Source organism: Hemiscyllium ocellatum, chromosome 3 (genome assembly GCF_020745735.1).
Source record: "Hemiscyllium ocellatum isolate sHemOce1 chromosome 3, sHemOce1.pat.X.cur, whole genome shotgun sequence".
In the NCBI taxonomy this organism is placed as follows: domain Eukaryota; kingdom Metazoa; phylum Chordata; class Chondrichthyes; order Orectolobiformes; family Hemiscylliidae; genus Hemiscyllium; species Hemiscyllium ocellatum.
Genome location: NC_083403.1, coordinates 108,789,077 through 108,813,182, shown reverse-complemented (window position 1 = coordinate 108,813,182; position 24,106 = coordinate 108,789,077). Strand labels below are relative to the sequence as shown.

General features: G+C 47.7%; 1 protein-coding gene across 1 annotated transcript in view; it reads left to right on the top strand.

Moving 5' to 3' along the window:
- kcnq5a (potassium voltage-gated channel, KQT-like subfamily, member 5a) overlaps positions 1-24,106 on the top strand; it is a 242,651-nt gene that overhangs the window by 149,673 nt on the left and 68,872 nt on the right. The window contains exons 2-3 of the mRNA XM_060854986.1: positions 16,729-16,819; positions 19,329-19,455. Of these exons, the coding sequence (XP_060710969.1) occupies positions 16,729-16,819; positions 19,329-19,455 (218 nt within the window). The remainder of the gene's footprint in view (positions 1-16,728; positions 16,820-19,328; positions 19,456-24,106) is intronic.

The following is a 24,106-nucleotide window of genomic DNA, read 5'->3' as shown; positions in this document are numbered from 1 at the left end:
AATAGGCTGGAGCTGTTTTCCCTGGAGCATCAGAGGCTAAGAGTTGACCTTATAGAGGTTTATAAAATCATGAGGGATATGGGTAGGATAAATAGACAAGGTCTTTTTCTCCATGGTGTGGAGGAGTCCAGAACTAGAGGGCCTAGGTTTAGGGTGAGAAGGGAAAGATATAAAAGAGACCTAAGGGATAACGTTTTCATGCAGAGGATGGTACGCGCATGGAATGAGCTGCCAGAGGAAGTGGTGGTGGCTAGTACAATTGCAACATTTAAAAGGCACCTGGATGAGTATAGGAATTGGAAGGGTTTGGAGGGATATGGGCTGGGTGCTGGCAAGTGAGACTAGATTAGTTTGGGATACTTGGTCGGCATGGACGAGTTGGGCTGAAGGGTCTGTATCCATGCTATGCATCTCTACGACTCTATGACCTTGAGATATCAGGGCAGGTTGAAAACGAAGTGACGAAGTCACCAAGCAGCATAAAGCACAAAAGGAAGCAAGTTGTCATGAACTTTTCTGAACATTAGTCTGGCCTCAACTCAATCATTGCATTCAGTTCCAGACACCAAACATTCATAAGGATTTGAAGATTTTAGACAGTGTTCAGAAAGAATTCATGAGAATTGTTCCAGGAATGAGTGACTTCACTCCCCACGATAAATTGGAAAAGGTGATGTTGCTTTCTGACAAGTGAACTTGAGGGGATATTATGCAGAGGTGTTTCCAGACATGGGAGGCTAGATCGAATAAATTGAAGAAAACCTTTCCTCATGACAAAGACTTGAGAACCAAGGGACATTGATTTGAAATGATTGGCAAAAGAACCAGTGGCAGACTGGAAAAAAACATTCATACTCAGTGAATAGTTAGGATTTGGAACAAATGGCTTGAGAGAGGGCTGGAGGCAGGTCCCAATGGGACTTCCAATAGGGAATGAGATAAGCACCACACAAGAAATTTTTATTCAAAACACAGGGAAAGTATGTGGGAATGACACTAGCTGAGTTCATCATTGAGAGGACAGACAGTCCTCACTGTGACCCTCACCTGTGACCTCCTGACCATCCTCACTATGACCCCCAGATCATTCTCATTGTGACCACCAACCATCTATACCATGACCTCCTGACCCCTTCACTGTGACCCCTGATCCCTTCACCCTTATCGTCTTCACTGCGACTCCCTCACCCTTTCACTGTGACCCCACTGACTATCCTCACTGTGACCCCAACCCTCTCACTGTGACCCCTGGACGAGCCATACTGTGACCCCTTGACCTTCTGACTGTGACTCTTGACGGTCCTCACATTGTCTCCCTGTCCGTCCTCACTGTGACCCCTCTGACCCCCTCACTGTTCATCCCTGACCACTTTGTGTTGGCCTTGCGTGCCAATCTGACACTATTTAAACTCGGTCACATAAGTTTGATTTATACTTGACACATCATACACATAAAACAACATGATTTTTCTGGTTTTTTGGCTGGTTTTAGGTGAATTAAGATAAAATACTCGGCAATGGAGTGAAAGCTCCAGGAGCTGGTGCTAAACCTGCCTTCAGTGTTTCTCTGTGTGGAGGTAGGAACACGAGCCAGGGCTTCACAATCACTGACTCACACTGTGGCAATACTGCAGCTGTGGGCAGGATTTGTGACCCTTCCTTCCTTAATTTCAGACAATTACATTATCTCCTTGTTGCCTCCGCTTCATTTGGTGAGCTCTGTCGAGGAGTTGTGTCAGATTCCACACAAGGTCCACCTTGGCTTCTTCCATTGTGTTTCCACATCCATATACTTGCAGATCATCCACAATAGCTTCCACTTAGGAAAGGCAACACAAAATTGCATGCTGTCTGCATTGTATGCTTGTGGATCTGTGGAAATGCCAAATCATATGTGCAACCATCTATGATCTTCAAACAGCCTCTAGAATGTAGTTAGAAAACTTTCTTTCATCCAGCCAATAACAATTCTTTCATTGAGGCTGGTAAAGTATTTTGCCTTGGAATGCTGTAACAAAATGAATTCTATGGTTAACAAAGTCCCTTTAAAGTTTTTTCGACATTCTTTGAATCCATAAGTACTCAGCTTTCCAGATGTTTTTTACTGCCACCAAGCTGCTAGTGCAGTCTGTAGAAGTTGTCACTTTCTTGACTATTTTCTTGTTCTCCAACTCCTCTATCTTGTCTTTCTGGCTAGACTTGAGGATAGCTGGAACTCTCATTAGCAAGTGCTGAGTTTGCCTCATGCTCTGTTCAGTTTCGCAATGATATTCACCAGGAAGATCTCAAAGAGCTGCAAAAACATCTTTGGAATCCTTTAGAATCTGTTGCTGTTGACAGGAGTTTTTCAGGCCTCTCCGATCACAGGATTAGTCCCAGGGGACTAGAGGATTGCAGATGTGACACAGTTGTTTAAGAAAGGGGCAAAGGTCAACCCAGGAGACTACAGACCTGTCAGCTTGACGTCAATAGTGGGAAACCCGATGGAGGCCATAATACAGGATAAGGTAAATTTATACTTAGTTTAATGCTAGACCATCAACATGACTTTGCCAAGGGCAGATCATGCCTGACAAATTTAACTGAGTTGTTTGACGAAATGATAGAGGCAGTAGAGGAAGAGAGTGCTGTGGATATTTGGACTTTCTGAAATCATTGATATGGTGTCAAATGGAGGTTGTTTAGCAAATTAGAAAGGTTTGGGATGGATGGGTTCTCGACAGCATGGAATATTGGCTAAAAGATAAGAAACAGAATAGGTATAGATTGGTATTTCTCACATTGGAGATAAATTGAAAGTGGAGTTCCCCAGGAATTGGTGTTGGGACCCTTGACTTTTCTGATTTATTTAAATAATTTGGAGATGAGTTGAGGGGAAAATCTCTAAATTTGCAGATGATACTAGGCTGTGGAGAGTAGTGAATCATGAGAATGACTCTGAACAACTTCAGAGGGACATTGACAAGTTGACCATAGGACACACACACATCTGGCAAATGAATTTCAACACAGAGATAGATACCTGAGGTTATGCATTTTGACAGAAGGAACACAGAGAGACGATGCAAGCTCAATGGACAACTTTGAGGGGAGCAGCGGGACCTCAAGATTCACCTGCATAATTCTCTGAAGTTGACCAGGCAAGTTGAAACAACTGTTAAGAAGGCTTATAAGATTCTTGGGTTTATAAATTGAGGTATAACATTTTACAGCAAGGAATGATGCTACACCTCTACAAATCATTGGTCAGGCCATACATGGAGTATTGTGTTCAGTTCTGGGCAGGAAGGATGTTAAAACCCTGGTAAGAGTGAAAAGGGGATTTATTAGAATGACCATGAATGAGGGATTTTAGATGCAAGGCAAGATAAGAAATTGGGCTTATTATTCTTGGAGCAGACAAGATCAAGAGGTGACCTTATTGAGGTATTCAAAATTATGAACAATATTGACAGAGTAAAGGGTTACTCTGTTTGCATTAGATATGTCAGTAACTAGGGGGCAACACAATTTCGAAATTATCAGCAAGAGAGCTAGGAGTGGGATGAGGAGAAGTTTGTTTACTCAGACAGTTGTTCACATTTGGTATGTGCTGCCTGGGAGAGTGGTGGAGGCAGATTCCGTAGGAGGTTTCAAAACAGAACTGGATATATATATATTTGAAAGTGATAAATTTAGAGGGATACAGAGTTAACGCTGGAAAGTGGAACTAGCTGGATAGCTCTTTCAGGAGCCAGTACAAACCCACTGGGTCAAATGGCCTCCATCTGCACTGTAAAATCCTATGATTCTTTGTTCACCAGTCAATTGCTTACTGACCTATGGAACTCTTCAAATTTCATCAAACCAAGCTTGAGGCTTGCTTTAACTGAGATAGGGTGAGAGGGGAATTCTATAACAGGGATCTCAGGGGCAACTCTTTCATGCAGAGGGTGGTGTGTTTATGGAATGAGTTGCCAGAGGAAGTGTTGGAGGCTGATGCACCTGGATAGGTATATGAATAGGAGGGGTTTAGACTGATCTGGGTCAAATGCTGGCAAATAGGAATAGATTAAATTAGAGTATCTAGTTGGCATGAATGAGTTGGACTGAAGGGTCTGTTTCCATGATGCACAATTCTATAGCCTGACTCTTAGTTAGCTTTGCTTAATATTTACTATCTGAAACTTCACACCGTCATTCTTCCCATTGCATTGGACTGTCAGCTTTGTTTTTCCTCCTGGGATAAATGTTATTCCATCTTATCGATTGGTCAATCAATCTAAATTGGAGGGCTCCAACTTTAGGAGAAAGTGAGGACTGCAAATGCTGGAGATCAGAGGTGAAAATGTGTTGCTGGAAAAGTGCAGCAGGTCAGGCAGCATCCAAGGAGCAGGAGAATCGACATTTCGGGCATGAGCCCTTCTTCAGGAAATTCCTGACCTGCTGCGCTTTTCCAGCAACACATTTCCAGCTCTGGGCTCCAACTTTAGGTCACCACCTTGACCCACTTTGCAAAGATATGAGCAAGTCATGATTTGACATGAAGCATCACTGTCTATCTAACACTTACATTCACTCAGTGCTTTCCTGTAGTCAACATTCTAACAATCACATACCATTTGTCATGTTTAGCCCTGATGGTGCCAAGTTTTGTGGCTTTCCAGGCTCGGTCTGCTTCATTCTACTGAACACCCGAGTACAAAATGATTTCGTTTTTTTGCAATTGGAACACTGCTTTCCCAACCCTGAACACGCTTCATTTTCTTTTGTATTATGTCCCCCTCAATATCCAGTTATCTGGTCTTGATCTTTCGACTGACTCTTCTGTAATTAGTCTTACTTCTCCCGCTACCTGTCATTTTCATTTGGTCTGGAAAACCTCGATACATAAGTGTCATTTATTCTTGCATCATAACTTTTAGGTTATGATTGGCAGACTCAGAGCTCCTGCACATGTCAACAGCTCTCTTGAGAGTACAATTCTCCTGTCTCAGCTGATGTGCTCTCACAGGGGTATCTATTATGCGAAAGACAATCCTATCTCTGATAAGGTATTATTCAGTTGTTCTACCTCACAGAGTTCAGCCTGGTGCATCAATATGGTCATGCACTGATTAATAGTCTCACTCTCTTTCCCTGAACTTTGAAATTAAACATAAGCTGATGGTAAGTATTATTGAAAAGAAGTTCAAAATGTATGCACAAAGCCTTCAAAACCTCTTCAGTCTAACTTTTCTGTTCTTTCATGAGATCTGAGCTACAATACAGCTTGTAGCCTTTGTTTTCGCAGCACCGATAACAAGGTCACTAAGCTTATTTGTTCAGATTTTTAAATTAATGATCCAGCCCTTTGTAGTTTTGCCACAGAATGTAGAAAATATTCCAGTCTAGTCTCAGGTTTTCTTTCATTTCCATAGCAGCAGAGAGCAGAAAATGAACAGGCATTTTATACTCACCTAGTCATTCAAAGTTGTAGGTTGTTTTTTTTAAATTAACTTTTGTAGTGATTGTAAGGAGGTTCATCCAGCTGATTGGGACTGTTAATCTGGTTCAGTCAGGGAGCTCTAGCAGAGATACTGACATCCTGGTGCCTGACTCTGTATGAGTCAGTACTATAGTCAAAGACAGCTCATTGTGGTAACTAATGGGTGACTTAGTAATGCGATACCATCTTCTGTAGAGTTATTTCAACTTTCTTGCTGTTTCTCTCTGTAGCTGGCTCTTTTACAGCTCAGAATATCCCCATGTATTCAATTGGACATTTCTTGCTGACTTTTTCAATTCAACAGGTCCCTTACAGCACTGAGAACCAAAGGTTTTATTGTACCTTTCACAACACCTTGTTACAGCTGATAACTGACTTGGGCCATAGACTGCACCAATACACACTAACAGTGGAGGCATAAGTCACATGACTAGGCCAAAGAGCCAGTACATTATAGGTGTCTAGATTAGAGTGGTGCTGGAAAAGCACAGCAGATCAGGCAGCATCCGAGGAGCAGGAAAATCGACGTTTTGGGCAAAAGCCCTTCATCAGCTCTTCCTGATGAAGGGCTTTTGCCCGAAACATCGATTTTCCTGCTCCTCGGATGCTGCCTGATTTGCTATGCTTTTCCAGCACTACTCTAATCTAGACTCTGGTTTCCAGCATCTGCAGTCCTCACTTTTGCCAGTACATTATGGGTAATTGCATTTCTTCTGACTCTGAATATCCTGCCACAGTCACTGTCCATAATCCTGCCACTCTAATGCTTCAATAACTTGTCTCTTTCACTCTCCAATAAGCTGTTCCTCTATAAAACTGTTTCAGTACCCTTACTGTGTAACTCAGTAAGACTGTTACAACTGTCACAGGATTGTTAGTCTCTGAGTTACAGAGTATTTTGCAGTATTGTTATTTCATAGTTCACTGAATCTGTTACAGCATCTGTCAATTTCATTCTTCAATAAGCGACTAATCTGTGAATCTGTTACAGGACTGTTAGTCTGTAAGTTAATGAGTCTGTTACAGACTATTACTCTAAGTTAATGACTCTGCTGCAAGACTTTTAGTCTAAGTTAATAGGTTTCTTACTCTCCTGTTATTAAGTCTTTACTGTACTGTTACTCCATAACTCAGTGTCAAAATCCTCCATAATGTAGTAAGTTTGTTATTTTTCTGTTATTCTGTGCATAACTCAATGATTCATGACTGTATCCATCACCTCTAAGTAACTGTGCCATCTAAGTGACCACTCCTTGTATCTAATAGCCCTTTGCACCGTCCACCTCCTTAACCTGATCATTCCTTCCATTTGACCATCTCCCCTAATTTACGGTCTCCTCTAACAAACCACCTCCAGTGTCTAAACTTAACTTTTAACTCATTACTCTCTCTAACTGACCACCTCCTCTAACTGACTGTGCCATCTAATTGACTGTCCTCTCAAACTGATCACCCTCTCTAATTGACCACCCTCTCAAACTGACTACCCTCTCTAATTGACCGCCCCCTCTGACTGACCGCCTCTGTAACTGTCAGCTCGCTCTGACTGACTGCCCTCTCTGACTAACCACCCTCTCGAACTCACTGCTCCCTCTGACTGACCACCCCCCTTAACTCACTGCTCCCTCTGACTTACTGCCCTCTCTAAATCACAGTGTCCTCTGACTGACTGCCCCCTTGAAATGCTGCTCCCTCTGACAGACTGCTCCCTCTGATTGACTGCTCCCTCTGATTGACCACCCCTCTAACTCACAGCTCCCTCTGACTGACCACTCCCTCGAACTCACTGTTCCCTCTGACTGACCGCCTCCTCAAACTGACTGTTCCCTCTGACTGATTGCTCCCTCTGACTGACCACCCCCTCTGACTGACCGCTCCCTCTAACTGACCACTCACTCTGACTGACCACCCCCTCTGACTGACTGCTCCCTCTGACTGACCGCTCCCTCTAACTGATCACTAACTCTGACTGACCACCCCCTCTAACTGACCGCTCCCTCTGACTGACGACTCCTTCTAACTCACTGCTCCCCCGACTGACCGCCCTCTCTAACTGACCACTTCCTCTGACTGACCACCCCTCTAACTCACTGCTCCCTCTGACTGACCGCCCTCTCTAACTGACCACATCCTCTGACTGACCACTCCCTCTAACTCACTGCTCCCTCTGACTGACTGACCGCCAATGTAACTCACCACTCCCTCTGACTCACCACCCTCTTTAGCTCATTGTTCCCTCCGACTGACCGACGCCACTAACTGACTGCTCCCTCTGACTGACAATCCCCTCTAACTCACACCTCCCTCTGACAGACTGCCCCCTCTAACTCACTGCTCCCTCTGACTGATCGCCCACCCTAACTCCTGCATCCCGACTGACCATCCTCTCTAATTCACTGCTCCCTCTGACTCACCACCTCCTCTAACTCTACGCTCCCTCTGAGTGACTGCTCCATCTGACTGACCACCCCCTCTAACTCACTGCTCCCTCTGACTGACCACCCCCTCTAACTTACTGTTCCCCCTGACTGACATCCTCTCAAACTCATTGTTCCCTCTGACTGACCACCCTCTAACTCACTACTCCCTCTGACTGATCGTCCTCCCTAACTCCTGCTCACCCGACTTACCACTCTCTCTAATTCACTGCTCCCACTGACTGACCACCCCCTCTAACTTACTGCTCCCTCTAACTGACCGCCCCTCTAACTCACTGCCTCCTCTCACTGACCGCCCCTCTAACTCACTGCTCCCTCTGACTGACCACCCCCTCTAACTCACTGCTCCCTCTGACTGACCGTCCCTCTAACACATTGCTCCCTCTGAAAGACATCCCCCTAAATCTCACTGCCCCCTCTGACTGACCACCCCTATAACTCCCTGCTCCCTCTGATTGACTGACCCTCTATCTCACTACTTCCTATGACTGACTGACCATGTAACTCACTGTTCCCTCCGACTGATCGACACCACTAACTGACTGCTCCCTCTGACTGACCGCACCCTCTGACTCACTGCTCCCTCTGACTGACCAAACTCTCCAACTCACTGCGCCCTCTGACTGACCGCCCCTTATACACACTACTCCCTCTAACTGACCACCCCCTCTAACTGACTGCTCCCTCTGACTGCCCACCCCCTCTAACTGACTGCTCCCTCTGACTGATCGCTCCTTTAACTGGCCGCCGCACTAACTTACTGCCCCCTCCGACTGACCGCCGCTCTAACTCACTGTTCATTCTGAATGACCGCCCTCTAACTCACTGCTCCCGCTGACTGACCACCCCCTCTAACTCACTCCTCCCTCTGACTGACTGCCCCTCTAACTGACTGCTCCCTCTGACTGACTACCCCTCTCTAACTCACTGCTCTCTCTGACTGACCACCCCTCTCTAACTCACTGCTCCCTCTGACTGACTGAACACCAATGTAACTCACCGCTCACTCTCACTCACCACCCTCTTTAGCTCATTGTTCCCTCCGACTGACCGACGCCACTAACTGACTGCTCCCTCTAACTGACCGCACCCTCTAACCCACTGTTCCCTCAGACTGACCGCCTCTCAAATTCACTGCTCGCTCTGACTGACTGCCCCCTCTAACTCACTGCTCCATCTGACTGATCGCCCACGCTAACTCCTGCTCCCCCGACTGACCATGCTCTCTAATTCACTGCTCCCTCTGACTCACCACCCCCTCTAACTCTACACTCCCTCTGAGTGACTGCTCCCTCTGACTGACCACACCCTCTAACTCACTGCTCTCTCTGACTGACTGTCCTTCTAACTCACCGCTCCCTCTGACTGACTGCCCCTCCAACTCTCTGCTCCCCTTGACAGACCACCTTCTCTAACTCACTGCGCCCTCTGACTGACCGCCCCCTCTAACTCACTGCTCCCCCGACTGACCAGCCCTCTAACTCACTGCTCCCTCTGACTGACCGCCCCCTCTAACTCACTGCTCCCTCTGACTGACTGCCCCTCTAACTCACCGCACCCTCTGACTGACCACTCCGTCAAACTGAGTGCTCCCGATGACTGACAACCCCTCTAACTCACTGTTCCCTCTGACTGACAGCCTCTCAAACTCACTGCTCCCTCTGACTGATCGCCCCCCTAACTCACTGCTCCCCCGACTTACCACCCCCTCTAACTCACTGTTCCCTCTGTCTGACCGCCCCCTCTAACTCATTGCTCCCTCTGACTGACCGCACTTCTAACTCACTGCTCCCTCTGACTGACCACCCATCTAACTCATTGCCTCTTCTGTCTGACCACTCTCTAAATCACTGCTTCCTCTGACTGGTCGCCCCCCCTAACTCTTGCTCCCCAAATGACCACCCTCTCTAATTCACTGCAGCCTCTGACTCACCACCCCCTCTAACTCTACGCTCCCTCTGACTGACTGCTCCCTCTGACTCACTACCCCCTCTAACTCTACGCTCCCTCTGACTGACTGGTCCCTCTGACTACCCCCTCTAACTGACTGCTCCCCTTGACAGACCACCTTCTCTAACTCACTGCTCCCTCTGAATGACCGTCCATATAACTCCCTGCTCCCTCTGACTGACTGACCCTCTAACTCACTGCTTCCTCTGACTGACTGACCCTCTAACTCACTGCTTCCTCTGACTGACTGACCCTCTAACTCACTGCTCCCTCTGACTCACCACCCTCTTTAGCTCACTGTTCCCTCCGACTGACCAACACCACTAACTAACTGCTCCCTCTGACTGACTGCTCCCTCTGACTGACCACCCCCTCTAACTCACTCCTCCCTCTGACTGACTGCCCCTCTAACTGACTGCTCCCTCTGACTGACCACCCCTCTCTAACTCACTGCTCTCTCTGACTGACCACCCCCTCTAACTCACTCCTCCCTCTGACTGACTGCCCCTCTAACTCACTGCTCCCTCTGGCTGACCACCCCACTACCTCACTGTTCCCCCTGACTGACCACCCCTCAAACTCACTACGCCCTCTGACTGATCGCCCCTCTGACTGATCCCTCTCTAACTCACTCCTCCCTCAGACTGACCACCCCCTAACTCACTGCTTCCTCTTACGGACCGCCCCTCTAACTCACTACTCCCTCTGACTAAACCACCCTCTCTAAATCACTGCGTACTCTGACTGACCACTCCCTCTAACTCACCGCACCCTCTGACTGACCGCCCCCTCTAACTGACTGCTCCCTCTGACTGATCGCTACTCTAACTGACCGCCCCACTAACTCACTGCTCCCTCTGACTGATCACCCTCTATAAATCACTGCGTACTCTGACTGACCACTCCCTCTAACTCACCGCACCCTCTGACTGACCGCCCCCTCGAACTGACTGCTTCCTCTGACTGACCACTCCTCTAACTCACTGCTCCCCTTGCCAGACCACCTTCTCTGACTCACTGCTCCCTCTGACTGACTGCCCCCTCTAACTCACTCCTCACTCTGACTCACTGCTCCCTCTGACTGACCACCCCCTCTAACTCACCGCTCCCTCTGACCGACTTCCCCCTCTAACTGGCTGCTCCCTCTGAATGACCACCCCCTCTAACTCACTGCTCCCTCTGACTGACTGCCCCCTCTAACTGACTGTTCCCTCTGACTGACCACCCCCTCTACCTCACTGCCCCCTCTGACTGACCACCCTCAAACTCACTGCTCTCCTGACTGACTTCCCCTTTATCTCACTGCTCCCTCTGACTCACCGCCCCCCAACTCACTGCGCCCTCTGACTGATCCCCCCTATCCCATTGCTCACTCCGAGTGACCGGCCCCTCTCACTCACAGCTTCCTCTTACTGACCGTCCCTCTAACTCACTGCTCCCTCTGACTGACCAGCCCCTCTATCTCAATGCCTCCTCTGACTGGCCATCCTCCATCTCACTGCTCCCTCTGACTGACCACCCCTATAACTCCCTGCTCCCTCTGATTGACTGACCCTCTATCTCACTACTTCCTATGACTGACTGACCATGTAACTCACTGTTCCCTCCGACTGATCGACACCACTAACTGACTGCTCCCTCTGACTGACCGCACTCTCTGACTGACTGCTCCCTCTGACTGACCAAACTCTCCAACTCACTGCGCCCTCTGACTGACCGCCCCTTATACACACTACTCCCTCTGACTGACCACCCCCTCTAACTGACTGCTCCCTCTGACTACCCACCCCCTCTAACTGACTGCTCCCTCTGACTGATCGCTCCTTTAACTGACCGCCCCACTAACTTACTGCCCCCTCCGACTGACCGCCGCTCTAACTCACTGTTCATTCTGAATGACCGCCCTCTAACTCACTGCTCCCGCTGACTGACCACCCCCTCTAACTCACTCCTCCCTCTGACTGACTGCCCCTCTAACTGACTGCTCCCTCTGACTGACCACCCCTCTCTAACTCACTGCTCTCTCTGACTGACCACCCCTCTCTAACTCACTGCTCCCTCTGACTGACTGACCGCCAATGTAACTCACCGCTCACTCTCACTCACCACCCTCTTTAGCTCATTGTTCCCTCCGACTGACCGACGCCACTAACTGACTGCTCCCTCTAACTGACCGCACCCTCTAACCCACTGTTCCCTCAGACTGACCGCCTCTCAAATTCACTGCTCGCTCTGACTGACCACCTTCTCTAACTCACTGCTCCCTCTGAATGACCGTCCATATAACTCACTGCTCCCTCTGACTGACTGACCCTCTAACTCACTGCTCCCTCTGACTGACTGACCCTCTAACTCACTGCTCCCTCTGACTGACCGCCTCTCAAATTCACTGCTCGCTCTGACTGACTGCCCCCTCTAACTCACTGCTCCCTCTAACTGACTGCCCCCTCTAACTCACTGCTCCCTCTGACTGATCGCCCACCCTAACTCCTGCTCCCCCGACTGACCATGCTCTCTAATTCACTGCTCCCTCTGACTCACCACCCCCTCTAACTCTACACTCCCTCTGAGTGACTGCTCCCTCTGACTGACCACACCCTCTAACTCACTGCTCTCTCTGACTGACTGCCCCTCCAACTGACTGCTCCCTCTGACTGACCACCCCTCCAACTCTCTGCTCCCCTTGACAGACCACCTTCTCTAACTCTCCGCTCCCTCTGACTGACTGCCCCTCTAACTCACTGCTCCCTCTGACTGACCACCCTCTAACTGACTGCTCTGTCTGACTGATCGCCCTCTCTAAATCACTGCTCTCTCTGACTGACCACCCCCTCCATCTCACTGCTCCCTCTGACTGACCTCCCCCTCCATCTCACTGCTCCCTCTGACTGACCACCCCTTTAACTCACTTCTCCTTCTGAGTGTCTGCCCCTCTAAATCCTGCTTCCCTGACTGACCGCCCCCTCTAACTCACTGCTCCCTTTGACTGACCGCCCCTCTAACTCCTGCTTTCCCAGCTGACCGCCCTCTCTAATTCAATGCTCCACCTGACTGACCACCGCCTCCATCTCACGGCTCCCTCAAACTGACCGCACCCTCTAACTGACTGCTCCCTCTGACTGACTGCTCCCTCTGACTGACTGCTCCCTCTAACTCACTGCTCCCTCTGACTGACCACCCTCTCCAACTGACTGTTCTCTCTGACTGACCGCCCTCTCTAAATCACTGCCCTCTGACTGACCGTCACTCAAACTCAATGCTCCCCTGACTGGCCACCCCTCTACCTCACTCCTCCCTCTGACTAACAACCCCTCTAACTCACTGCTCCCTCTGACTGACAAACCCCTCTAACTCTCTGCTCCCTCCGACTGACTGCCCCCTCTAATTCACTGTTTCCTCTGACTGATCACCTTTCTAACTCATTACTCCCTCTGACTGACTGCCCCTCTAACGCACTGCTCCCTCATGACTGACCTCCCTCCAACACACTGCTCACTCTGACGGACTCCGCCCTCTAACTGACTGCTCCCTCTGACTGATCGCCCCTCGAACTGACAGTTCCTTCTGACTTACCACTCTCTAGCCCACTGCTCCCTCTGACTGACCGCCCCTCTAACTCACTGCTCCCTCTGACTGACTACCCCTCTAACTCACTGCCTCTTTTGACTGACCGTCCCTCTGACTCACTGCTCTCTCTGACTGACCGCCCCTCTAACTCATTGCCTCCTCTGACAGACCACCCTCTAATTCACTGCTCGCTCTGACTGACAGCCCCCTCTAACTCACCCCTCCTTCTGACCAACTGCCCCCTCTAACTGACTGCTCCCTCTGAATGACCACACCCTCTAACTCTCCGCTCCCTCTGACTGACTACCCCCTCTAACTGACAGCCCCTTCTGACTGACCATCCCTCTAACTCACCGCTCCCTCTGACTGACCGCCCCCTCTAACTGACTGCCCCCTCTGACTGACCACCCCTCTAACTCACCGTTCCCTCTGACCGACTGCCCCCTTCTACTGACTGTTCCCTCTGACTGACTGCTCCCTCTGGCTGACCACCCCCTCTACCTCACTACCCCCTCTGACTGACCGCCCTCAAACTCACTGCTCTCCTGACTGACTGCCCCTTTATCTCACTGCTCCCTCTGACTCTCCGCGCCCCAACTCACTGCGCCCTCTGACTGATCCCCCCATCTCATTGCTCACTCTGAGTGACCGGCCCCTCTCACTCACAGCTTCCTCTTACTGACCGTCCCTCTAACTCACTGCTCCCTTTGATTGACCGCCCCTCTAACTCCTGCTTTCCCAGCTGACAGCCCTCTCTAATTCAATGCTCCCTCTGATGATCACCTCCTCTAACCCTCTCTTCCCCCTGAGTGACTGGCCCCTCTACCTGACTGCTCCCTCTGACTGACTGCTCCCTCTGACTGACTGCTCCCTCTGACTGACCACCCCCTCCATCTCACTGCTCCCTCTACCTGACTGCTCCCTCTGACTGACCACCCCCTCCATCTCACTGCTCCCTCTGACTGACCACCCCTTTAACGCACTGCTCCTTCTGACTGACTGCCCCTCTAAATCCTGCTCCCCCGACTGACCGCCCCCTCTAACTCACTGCTCCCTCTGACTGCCCACCCCCTCTAACTCACTGCTCCCCATGACTGACCGCCCCTCTATCTCACTGCTCCCCCTGACTGACCGCCCCTCTATCTCACTGCTCCCCTGACTGGCCGCCCCTCTACCTCACTCCTCCCTCTGACTAACAGCCCTCTAACTCACATCTCCCACTGACTGATGCCCCCTCTAACTGACTGCTCCCTCTGACTGACAAACCCCTCTAACTCTCTGCTCCCTCTGACTGACTGCCCCCTCTAATTCACTGTTTCCTCTGACTGATCACCCCTCTAACTCATTACTCCCTCTGACTGACCGCCCGTCTAACGCACTGCTCCCTCATGACTGACCTCCCTCCAACACACTGCTCACTCTGACGGACCCTGCCCTCTAACTGACTGCTCCCTCTGACTGATCACCCCTCGAACTGACTGTTCCTTCTGACTTACCACTCTCTAACCCACCGCTCCCTCTGACTGACTGCCCCTCTAACTCACTGCTCCCTCTGACTGACCGCCACTCTAACACTCTGCTCCCTCTGACTGACCGCCCCTCTAACTCACTGCCTCCTCTGACAGACCACCCTCTAACTCACTGCTCCCTCTGACTGACCACCCCCTCTAACCCACCCCTCCCTCTGCATGACTGCGCCCTCTGACTGACTGCTCCCTCGGACTGACCACCCCCTCTAACTCACTGCTCCCCCTGACTGACCGCCCCTCTAACTCACTGCTCACTCTGACTGATCACCCCCTATATCACACTACTCCCTCTGTCTGACCAACCCCTCTACCTCACTGCCCCTCTGACGGACCCCCTCCAACTGACTGCTCCATCTGACTGACCACCCTCTAACTCACTGCTCCCCCTGACAGATCACCCCTTTAGCTCTCTGCTCTCTCTGACTGACTGCCCCTAAAACTCACTGCTCCCTCTGACTGACCGCCTCTCTAACTCACTGCTCATTCTGAGTGACTGCCCCTCTAAATCCTGCTCCCCCGACTGACCACCCCCTCTAACTCAATGCTCCCTCTGACTGACCAGCCCCTCTATCTCATTGCTCCGTCTGACTGACCGCCTCTCTATCTCACTGCTCCCTCTGACTGACCACCCCTCTAACGCGCTACTCCCTCTGACTGACCATCCCTCTACCCCACTGCCCCTTCTGACGGACCGCCACCTCTGACTGACTGCTCCCACTGACTGACCACCCCTCTAACGCACTGCTCCCTCTGACTGACCCCCTCTAACTCACTGCTTCCCTTGACAGACCACCCTCTCTAACTCACTGCTCCCTCTGACTGACCGTCCCTCTCTAACTCACTGCTCCCTCTGACTGATCACCCTCTCTAACTCACTGCCCACCCTGACTGACCACCCTCTCTAACTCACTGCTCCCTCTGACTGACCACCCTCTCTAACTCACTGCTCCCTCTGACTGACCACCCTCTCTAACTTACTGCCCACCCTGACTGACCACCCTCTCTAACTCACTGCTCCCTCTGACTGACCACCTTCTTTAACTCACTGCCTCCTCTCACTGACCACCCCCTGTAACTCACTGCTCCATCTGACTGACCACTCTCTCTGTCTGACCATCCTCTCTAACTGACCATGCTCTCTAGCTGATTGGTCGCTCTAACTGACTGCCCCCTCTAATTGACTGCCCTCTCTAACCGACTGCCTCCCTAGCTGACTGCCCTCTCAAACTGACCACTCCCTCTCACTGACCGCCTTCTCGAACTGACCACCCTCTGTAACTGACTTCCATTCTAAATGATCGTCCTCTCTATCTGACCGCCCCACTAACTGACTGCCCTCTCTGACTGACCACTCCCTCTGACTGCCCACCTTCTCGAACTGACCGTCCTCTCTAACAGACCTCCCTTCTAACTGACCACCCCCTCTCACTGACTTCCCTTCTAACTGATTGCTCCCTCTCACTGACTTCCCTTCTAACTGACTGCTCCGTCCTACTGACAGCCCTCTCTAACTGACCACCCTCTCTAGATGACCACCATCCCTAACTGACTGCTCCCTCTAACTGACTACCCTTCCTAACTGACCATCCCCTCCAACTGACCACTCCCTCTAATTGACCACTTTCTCTACCTGTTGATCCCCTCTAACTCACTGTGCATCCTGACTGATCGCCCCTCTCTCTCTGTCTGGCTGCACTGATTGACCATTTCCTCTAACTGACCCACCGTCTCAATATCCATGCCCTCTAAGTGACCATCTTCTCTATTTGGTCCACAGGTTTGTCCTGGTCTTCAGCTGTTTGGTTCTGTCCGTACTTTCGACCATCCCGGAGCACACCGTTCTTGCTTCACATTGTCTCTTCATCTTGGTGAGAGCTTCACATAATTGTCAGAACCTATTATTAACTAAGTTAAAGCAGTGAACTTGGATAAGTTCAAGGTACTTGGGAAGAACCAGTGTGGTTTGTGAGAGGGAAATATCTATTGAGCTTCTTTGAAGAAATAATATATGCTGTGGGTAAAGGCTAATTGGTCAATGTATTGTATTTAGGACCAGAAGGCATTTGACAAGGTCCCACGTCAGATCGATCGTTGTTAAGTCAGGAGGTGAAAGGTTATCAGGAGTAGGCAGGAATGTGGATTTGAGATTATAATCAGATCATCCTTGTCCTTATTGAATGAAAGTGCTGAATGGTCTACTATTGCTCCTAATTTCTGTGTGCCTTTTGAAATGAGGGAATCATTTATAGATCAGTGTATGTGTTCCCTCTGCAGGGGAGTCAAAAATCTGACCCTTTGTGCTGAAGCATGTCAAATGGACGGAAATGGGATTGTTATTGTTGGTGCTCAGACCGAATGATGTTACGTTAAAATTAATAGTGCCCAGTTCAAATTGGAAATCGTAAAAGTTGAAAACCTGCTTCAGTAGAAGGTGCCAAAATTATTCAGCAAGTGACAGGCTGATAAAGTTTAGACTGGGATCATGATCGAGCTGGAATCACAGGAGCACTGCTGTCAGATGAAAATCAGGGAATCCACCACACCCAGCTCAGCTCACAGCACAGCTCAGCTCAGTTCAGCACAGCTTTGCTCAATTCAGCTCTATGTAAAACACAGCCATCCTCTCACATTCACCATTATTCACAAATTCACTCTCCTGCAGTAATCCTGCACTTGCCCAGCCGACACTCTCACATTCCACACAGTCGCCACCCCTCTCATCCATCCACCACCACTCCACCATCATGCACTCACAGGCTAAGGATAAATATTGTCCCAGGTCACCAGGGAGAATTTCTCTACTTTTGTACAAGGTAACTCCATTGGATCTACTCCAGAAAGCACAGATAGATCATCAAGTTAAAGTATTTGCTTCTTTAAGAGCTGAGCAGCTAACAATACAGCACTCCTATCATGCAGACTATCCAACAGTGCTGCACACCCTCAGTACTGACCCTCTGACAGGACAGCATCCCCACAGTACTGACTATTCCACAGTGCAACACTCCCTTGGTACTCACTCAGTACTGACCCAGTGATGGTGTGGCACTCCTTCAGCACTGACCCTCTGATGGTGCAGCACTCCCTCAGTACTGACATTCCCACAATGCAACACTCCCTTGGCACTCACTCAGTACTGACCCTGTGATGGTGTGCCACTCCCTCATCACTGACCCTTTGACAGTGCAGCACTCCCTCAGTACTGACACTCACATAGTGCAACATTCCCTCAGCACTGATTCTCTGTCAGTACACCTCTTCCTCCATACTGAACCATGTCAATACAGTCCCTCCTCAGTACTGACCCTCTGACAGTGCAGCCCTCCCTCGGTACTGACCCTCTGACAGTGCGGCCCTCCCTCGGTACTGACTCTCTAACAGTACTATACTCCATTTGTATTGCCCATTCGACAGTACTGTTCACCCTCACCTTTTGTGGCTCATTCTCAGCATAATGCTCCTATGAGCCAATTTGGAGAAAATTGATCTGTTAATTTTGTCATGTAGGTGTAAATTTTTTTCTTTTTAATATCAGTCGCAGGGACTGTTTTGTGAATGATGCGCTGTGCTGTTTGGTGGTGTTAATTATTCAGGATGTCAGTCACAAGAGTTCATCTGACACAACCTCCATCAGTACTGCAAAAGAGTGAAAGGCTTGTATTTACATATACAGTAGTCCCCCCATTCCCATGGGGAATGTGTTCCAGGACCTACCACGGAAGCCCGAAACCACGGATAGAAGTGGACCCATTCATTTAATTTGGGAAATTTACCTTCCTGGTAGCCCCCCTGGTCCATGATTCTGGAAGGTTCCCTATCATATGATCAGGCCATGGATAACTGAAACTGCGGAAAATGATTCCGCGGATACGGGTGTCGCCCTGTATTGCACTTTCCACAAACATCCAGCCTATGAAGGCTGTTCCCAGACAATGAAGCTCTTTTAAATTAAGTACTGCAATGAGGAAATAACAACTAACTTGTACTGAGCAAACTCCCACCAAATGCAATGTGAAATTGACCATATCCTCTGTTTTTGGTGTTGTTGATTGAGGGATAGATATTGGCTGGGACACCTGGGAAGCTCCTTCTCAATCACTCCCCTCCAATTGCATGGTGACCCTCAGGTTAGACCACCACCAGCGGTTTCTCTCTGTCGCTTGCTATCTAATGAGAGTGCAGCCCATTGGTTCAGTCGAAATAGAGTGACTTTACTTCCCTTTATACAATGATAAACTCCCGCTAGTTGTATTCACTCTTTCCACATGTCTTGATCCTACTGCTTATCATTATAGTGACTATCTCCCATCAATAGCGCGCTCTCTTCAGCATGACAACAGTAACAGTGAGCCGACACAGAATTTGTTTTGCTGACAGGAGTTTGTGATGATCGTGGTGTTTGGTCTTGAGTTCATCATCCGGATCTGGGCAGCAGGCTGCTGCTGTCGATATCGTGGCTGGATGGGGCGTATTCGCTTTGTGCGGAAGCCATTCTGCATCATCGGTAAGTGACAGCTTAAGCAGGAGGGAGGCAGATGTGCTGGGTATCCAGATTAATGCAAAAAGTCCAAACCCCATAGATCTGGGGAACTATCCCTGACAACTGAGAATCCAATTGGGATTAGATTCATCACTATCCTGATGCTTACACTATTGATGTTGTCTTTGGAGTGAAAACATTTGTAGGAGCTTGCTGTCTGAAAGTTGATGTCATATTAGAATAATGACTCAGCTTTCAAAGTACACCATTGGCTGTGAAAGACTTTGGGTGTGTCAAAGTTCCAACTTTAAAACAAGTCTCTCTTTCCATGAGATGACTGACATTTGCAGCAACTAATCTGTTATTTTCTGAGTGTCTTATAGATCAAAGGTCTGTGTACCTTGAAATGAGCTGAGAAATGTTTGATTTGAGTTGAGTTGTTAATGTTACATGTACTGATTTGCAGTGAAAAGAATTATATTGCGTGTTCACCAGATAAATAATACCTGACATAAATACATCAGGCTAATGGAACAGAATGCAGACTGCAGTGTTGCAGCTACAGAGACGATGCAGAGAAAGATCAATTTCAATATATGGAAGGTCCATTCATAAATCTGATAACAGCTGAAGAAGCTGTTCTTAAATCTGTTAGTACATGATTTCAAACTTTTGCTCGATGGAAGAGAGTGGAAGTAAGTGTAACACAGGTGGAAGGGGTCTATATTGACTGCTTTCCCAAGGCAGCGAGACGTGTAGACAAAGTTAATGGAAGGAAGGCTGGTTTGCATGATGGACTGGGCTGAGTTCACACCTCTCTGTAATTTTTTGCAGTCTTGAGCAGACCAGTTGCCATAGCAAGCTGTGCTGCATCCGGATTGGATGTTTTCTATGTGCATCTATGAAAATTGGTAACATTAATTGTGGGCATGACAAATTTCCTCAGCCTTCTGAGGAAGTAAAGGTGTTGGTGTGCTTTCTTGACTAGGACAAAGTGAGGACTGCAGATGCTGGAGATCAGAGCTTAAAAATGTGTTGCTGGAAAAGCGCAGCAGGGCAGGCAGCATCAAAGGAACAGGAGAATCGACGTTTCGGGCGAAGCCTGAAGAAGGGCTTATGCCCGAAACGTCGATTCTCCTGTTCCTTTGATGCTGCCTGATCTGCTGCGCTTTTCCAGCAACTCATTTTTAAGTGCTTTCTTGACTGTAGTGTTGATGTGGATGGGCTGTGATAGATGAGATTTTTTAATCAGCTTTATGAATAGGTCTCACACTTCTCACTTAAATATATAGGATTATGCCCTTCAAAATGGGGTCACAATCTAGCCTATATATATATTATTCACTCTGATGTCTGTGTTACACTGTATATTATACAATCTAAACTGTGCATTATGAAGTATAATACACTCAAAGACATGCTGCATAATAAACACTTTAACCAATGTACCGTGAGGCATATTAAATTCGGGCTTGTGTACACACTGTATATTACTCACTGGTATGTGCATTGTGCTCCATCATAAATTCTTTGACCTGTATAGTATCTTGCATATCACTCATTGTCCTGTATAATGTGCTGCATATTACACTGAAAGACCTGTATATTGTATCCTCAAAGGCCTGTGTATTATGCTGTAAATTATCATTTCCACCTAGTGAATAAAGCTGTAAACTATACTGTCGGACTGGTGTAACATGCTGTATACTACATTTTAAAATATGTATTATGTTACATGCTACACTCAAAGACTTGCATTTTATTCTATATTTTGCATTCTCTGACCGGTGTATATTACACACTCTGACGAATGTATTTTGCTCTATTTTGTAGCCACTGACCTGTGGATGATGCTGGATGTTACATTGTTCAGATTTGTGTATTAAGCTGTACAATACACTCTGGCCTGTGTATAACACTGTATAATGATCCTTTTAATTGGAGGCATATCTACTCCAATCTGTGCATTATGTTTATGTTACACATTGACATCTGAATTGAGCTACACAAACATTTTTGACCTGGATATTATGCTTCATGTTACACTCTGAACTTTGTATTCCAATGTGTATTACACGTTATGCTGCATTTAACAGTGTCAAACTTGTGTATTATGCAGCATATTACACTCTCTGACCCGTATATTTTGCTGTAAATTACACTCTGACCTGTTATTATGCGATATATTACACTTTGTGATCTGTTCATTAAACTGTATATCACACAGTGAAATGTGTACGATATGGTCTAGAGTCCACACCCTGGTGTATATTATGTGTGAATTCACATTGGCAATGAATGACACAGACATATCCAGACACACATCCTGTGAAGTATTAACCACTATAATGTGTCGTTTCAAGTAAACTGCTGCAGTTATTTTCCCTGTCTATAATTAATTGACAATTTTATTCTGTGTCTGTTCCCTTCTGTATTCCCTCTGTGTTCCTTGCTTTCAATTCCCCTCTCTCCTTTCCTCACTCTTCATTTTCTGCTGTTTGTTCTACTTCACCTGTGTCTGTTGCCATCAATCTGCTTATCACTCTGTATTCTGCTCCTCCTGATCCCTGTTTAGGAAGAGCTAGACCAAGTAATTGCCACTTAGCCTCAGTGACGGGTGAGCTAGTTGAGAAATCCTGAGGGGGGCAGTATCATTTTTCTTTTGGAAAGACACAGAATACGTAAAGGCTATCAGTGTGGATTTCTTAAGGAAAGATCATGTCATTCATGATTGAACTTTGTTGAGGATGTAAAATAGGTCGATGAGGATAATGTGTTTGATGTAGTTCCCATCAATGATGCATGGCTTTCAGCATAATAAAATATGAAAAACTGAGGAGTAAACTAAAAGCTTATGAAACCCAGGATAAGTAACAAATTTGATCCAAAACTGGTTCAGTGGCAGATAACAGAAAACAATAATGGATGGGTGTTTTTGCACAGCTCACTACTCAGTCCTTTTCTTTTCATGGTATTTATATAATATTTCAACTTAAATAAAGTTGACATGGTTGAGTAATTTGCAGATGATACAAAAGTTGGTCGTATTGATAGTGGGGAAGAAAGCTGTAGACTGAAGGAAGTTACCAATAGTTAGTCAAGTGGTCAGAAACTAGGTTCTGTTGAAGGAATTCAATCTGAATAAGTGAGGAAATGCATTTTGAGACATCAATAAAGGCAAGGGAATGCACGAAGTAATTGTGGGTCAGCAATAACTCAGTTTGAAGTACTTTCACCTCTGAACCACATAATCCCAGGTTCAATTTCAACTCCAAGGCTGAAGCACATATTAAAAAATGACAGACGCTGAATTGCAGGTGTCTATTTTTAGATGATATGTTAAACAGAGGGGCAATCTGCATTCTCAGATGAGGATTAAGGATCCCAAAATTATATTTGAAAGAAAAGCAAAGGAGTTATGCCCACTGTCCTGGTCAGTATTCATCACTCATAGACTCATAGACTAATAGAGAGAATAGCATGGAAACAGACCCTATGGTCCAACCTGTCCATGCTAACTAGATATCCGAAATTAATCTAGTCCCATTTGTCAGTATTTGGCCTATTTCACTCTAAACCTATCCTATTCATATACACAACCAGATTCCTTTAAATGCTATAACCCTGGCAACATTCTTCTATATTTTGTCCAAACTCCTTCAAGTTCCACAATGTCCTTCCTATAGCTGGGAGACCAGAATTGCACACAATATTCCAAATGTGGCCTAACCAATGTCCGGTACAGTTGTAACATGACCTCCCAGCTCCTATACTCAATACCAATAAAGGAAAGCATACCAAACACCTTCTTCACTATCCTATCTACTTGAGACTCCACTTTCAAGGAACAATAAACCTGCACTCCAAGATCTCTTTATTCAGCAACATTCCCCAGGACCTTATCATTAAGTATATAAGTCCTCCCTGATTTGCCTTTCCCAAATGTAGCACCTCACATTTATCTAAATTAAACTCCATCTGTCACTCCTCAGCCCATTGGCCCATCTGATCAAGATCCTGTTGTACTCTGGGATAACCTTCATTGTCCACTACACCTTCTCTTTTGGTGTCATAGAACATAGAACATAGAAAATTACAGCGCAGTACAGGCCCTTCGGCCCTCGATGTTGCGCCGACCAAAGCCTACCTAACCTACACTAGCCCAATAACCTCCATATGCTTATCCAATGCCCGCTTAAATGATCATAAAGAGGGAGAGTCCACCACTGCTACTGGCAGGGCATTCCATGAACTCACAACCCGCTGAGTAAAGAATCTACCCCTAACATCTGTCCTATGCCTACCACCCCCTAATTTAAAGCTGTGTCCCCTAGTAACAGCTGACTCCATTACCGGAAAAAGGTTCTCACTGTCAACCCTATCTAAACCCCTAATCATCTTGTACACCTCTATCAAATCTCCCCTAAACCTTCTTTTCTCCAATGAGAACAGCCCCAAGTGCCTCAGCCTTTCCTCATACAATCTTCCTACCATGCCAGGCAACAGCCTAGTAAACCTTCTCTGCACTCGTTCCAATGCCTCCACGTCCTTCCTATAGTATGGCGACCAAAACTGCACACAATACTCCAGATGAGGCCGCACCAGAGTCTTATACAACTGCAACATGACCTCAGGACTCCGGAACTCAATTCCTCTACCAATAAAGCCCAGTACA